At 39.0% G+C, this 2,804-nt stretch overlaps 1 protein-coding gene across 1 annotated transcript; it reads left to right on the forward strand.

Moving 5' to 3' along the window:
• The first annotated feature begins 437 nt into the window (after nt 1–437).
• Nucleotides 438–1,905, forward strand: LOC119031393 (odorant receptor 131-2-like). The gene has a single exon (XM_037119828.1). It carries the CDS (start codon nt 652–654, stop codon nt 1,696–1,698), a length of 1,047 nt encoding a protein of 348 aa, XP_036975723.1. The 5' UTR covers nt 438–651; the 3' UTR covers nt 1,699–1,905.
• Nucleotides 1,906–2,804: the final 899 nt, after the last annotated feature.

Consider the following 2,804-nt stretch of genomic DNA (forward strand, 5'->3'; position numbering starts at 1 on the left):
AAGGTAAGTGACTGCACCAATTGTTGTTTTTCTTATACAATAGCTTAAATATACTTTACAATTCTCTCTCTCTCTCTCTCTCTCTCTCTCTCTCTCTCTCTCTACTTTCTCTCTTTTTTTGGTACTTAACTTTTAATAATTTTAAAATCTTTAATGTATAATTTTGAACAATGTACGTGCAATTACATGTAAAGAAACTTGTACATCACACATAGGTACATATATAGGTGAGCATATAGGTACATATATAGGTACATATACAAGTGAACATATAAGTACATATATGGGTGCATATATGTACATATAAGGACATATATGTACCTATAGGTACATATAATATATGAAACCGGAAAATTTTATGTATGTTGCATATATTCAAAACCTATATCAAAGCCTATATGTTTATATAGGTTCTTTCTGTGTGGGTTCTGATGTGAACAAGATGCTGATGTAATGATATCATGTGGGGTTGACCTGAGGACAAAGCATATATAGCTTGTGTTGCAGGAAACACCAGCAGCACACCACTTCTGCTGTCTGTGCAAACAAACATGTCCTCTAACTTGCTGACTTGACTGCTCAACTTTGATGAATAATTTGTCGTTCTGAACTCAACAGGTGATTGTGGTGATCATTTTGAGCTTCTTTGACATGATTAACTTTTCTTTGTATGTGTTGCAGTTTACTGGTATAACAAGCCAGAAGAGTCTTTTTTTCTTCACATATCGTTCTGTAATGTTGTCTGTGTTGCAGCCAAAGGCTAATATTACCACTTATTTGCAGTATCTACCATCACATGAGCTAATGTTTTTTAGCATGTTATCTGTGGGATCAAGCTGCTCTTTCTTCTACATTAACAGTGTTTTGCTGTTCACCCTGAGGTCAAAGCAGGTGTTCTGTGAGACATCCCGTTACATCCTGCTGTTCAACCTGCTCTTTGCAGACACTGCTACACTGGTGTCGAACCTTCTACTATACTTTCTGGCTTCTTTAGGGCTAAGAATTTCATATTATGCATGTGGTCCCCTCATTCTGCTCTCAGTTTTAACTGTCACCATCTCCCCTCTCACCTTGGCTGTGATGTCATTTGAGAGATTTGTGGCTGTGTGCTATCCTCTGAGGCATGCTGCCATCTTTACCATGAGAAGCCTGAGCATCATCATTGCTCTGGTGTGGGCCTTCAGTTTTATTCACATCCTCATTCGAGTTTTTATGCTGTTATATGTGTTCACAACAACCTCCCTTGATCTGCATATGAATGACTTTTGCAGTAAGGAAGCAATGTTTTTTGCACCAATCTTTAATTATTTTGAAGAAGCATATTCCAGCATTCTCTTCCTGTCAGTTGGTGCTGTAATCTTTGCCTCCTACATTGGTGTAGTTCTGGTAGCCAGGTCTGCTTCAACAGACAAAGCCTCAGCTAGAAAGGCTCTTCAAACACTTCTGCTTCACCTGATTCAGCTGAGCCTGATTCTTACATCCACCTTGAGCTCCACCATTTTAACATCCATTGCTAGAAGAGTAGGTAGATTAACCCTCATGCGGATTTACAATGTATGCTTTGTGTGCCTGACTATCCTTCCAAGATGTCTGAGTGCTCTCATCTATGGGCTCAGGGATCAAACCATCAGGCCTGCCCTCAGGCAAAATCTGTGCTGTCGATGGAGATGCTCACTTTTCCGAAACAAGAGCCACTAACAATTTCAAGTGAATGCTTTTCCAATACACACTCTGCTTTTCAGCATGTTACACCATGTTGCTAAATATTTAAGAAGGACAATAATAATAATAAAACAATGATATGTGGTTATTCACCATTTACAAAAGTGATGATTGTATGGAAAGGTTTTGTGTTATTGGCTTTATTACATGTCTCTAAATTATTGTTCTGCTTGAATAACGTAATGGTGGTTTATTTTTCTGTTTGTCAGTGAATGTCCTCAAACAGTTATGATCATGACAATCAGACAGTGAAACAAAAGTGTATAGATGAAAAACACAAGTGTTAAATCGTGAAAGAAGTACATAGTAACGAAGTAACTTCAAATATTCTCTGATTTCAAATCCAGAGAGATGTTAGTCGGAGATACTAAAAATGAACAGTCAAACTGACAAGAGATAGTGTTCAACAACAGTAGCACACATGTATGTTCTAAAAGGTTAATAGGTTTAAATCAAGATTAAAATCTGATGATCTGTGAAGGAGATTTCATCTTTAATTGGTGACAACAGTTATTTTCTGCTACAGCCGTTTGTTGTCACAAGAAATATAGGTAAGTCTTTGTTTATGCTCGATCTGCCAGGTTCTTTTAGTCTAGTGAAATGTGTGTCCTCAAAAGAGGCCTGCAAGTCTTACAGCTTCATTTACTCAGTGTTGTATGACTCTGTGGTGGCATCAGCCATTTTCTATAGAGTAGGCTGCTGCAGCAGCACATCTCAGCAGCAGGTAGGAAGAGATCTGATGAACGTATCAAGAAGGCCAGCTCCACCCTGGGATGCCCTCCTGACCCAGTGCAGGTGTTGGGAGAGAGCAGGATGATGGACAAGCTGTCATCACTGCTGGTGAAGAAGTCCCGCCCCCTGCAGGTCACTGTCACAGCACTGGGCAGCTCCTCCAGCGACAGACTGATACACCCCAAGTGTGTGAAGGATATATGTTCATCAATTATGGACCAATTATCAGGTGCGATAGTCAACATTTATCTGGTGTGGCATGCAGTCAGAAAAGTTACAAGTTACTTTACTTCTTTAATTCATTTAATGATTAAAAAGTACGATATTTGCCTCCAAAATGTAAAGGAAGG

This window comes from Acanthopagrus latus, chromosome 13 (genome assembly GCF_904848185.1).
Source record: "Acanthopagrus latus isolate v.2019 chromosome 13, fAcaLat1.1, whole genome shotgun sequence".
In the NCBI taxonomy this organism is placed as follows: domain Eukaryota; kingdom Metazoa; phylum Chordata; class Actinopteri; order Spariformes; family Sparidae; genus Acanthopagrus; species Acanthopagrus latus.

Bases quoted from the DNA above. Each gene is read 5' to 3' on its own strand.
- LOC119031393 (XM_037119828.1), top strand. From the start codon at position 652: ATGATTAACTTTTCTTTGTATGTGTTGCAGTTTACTGGTATAACAAGC.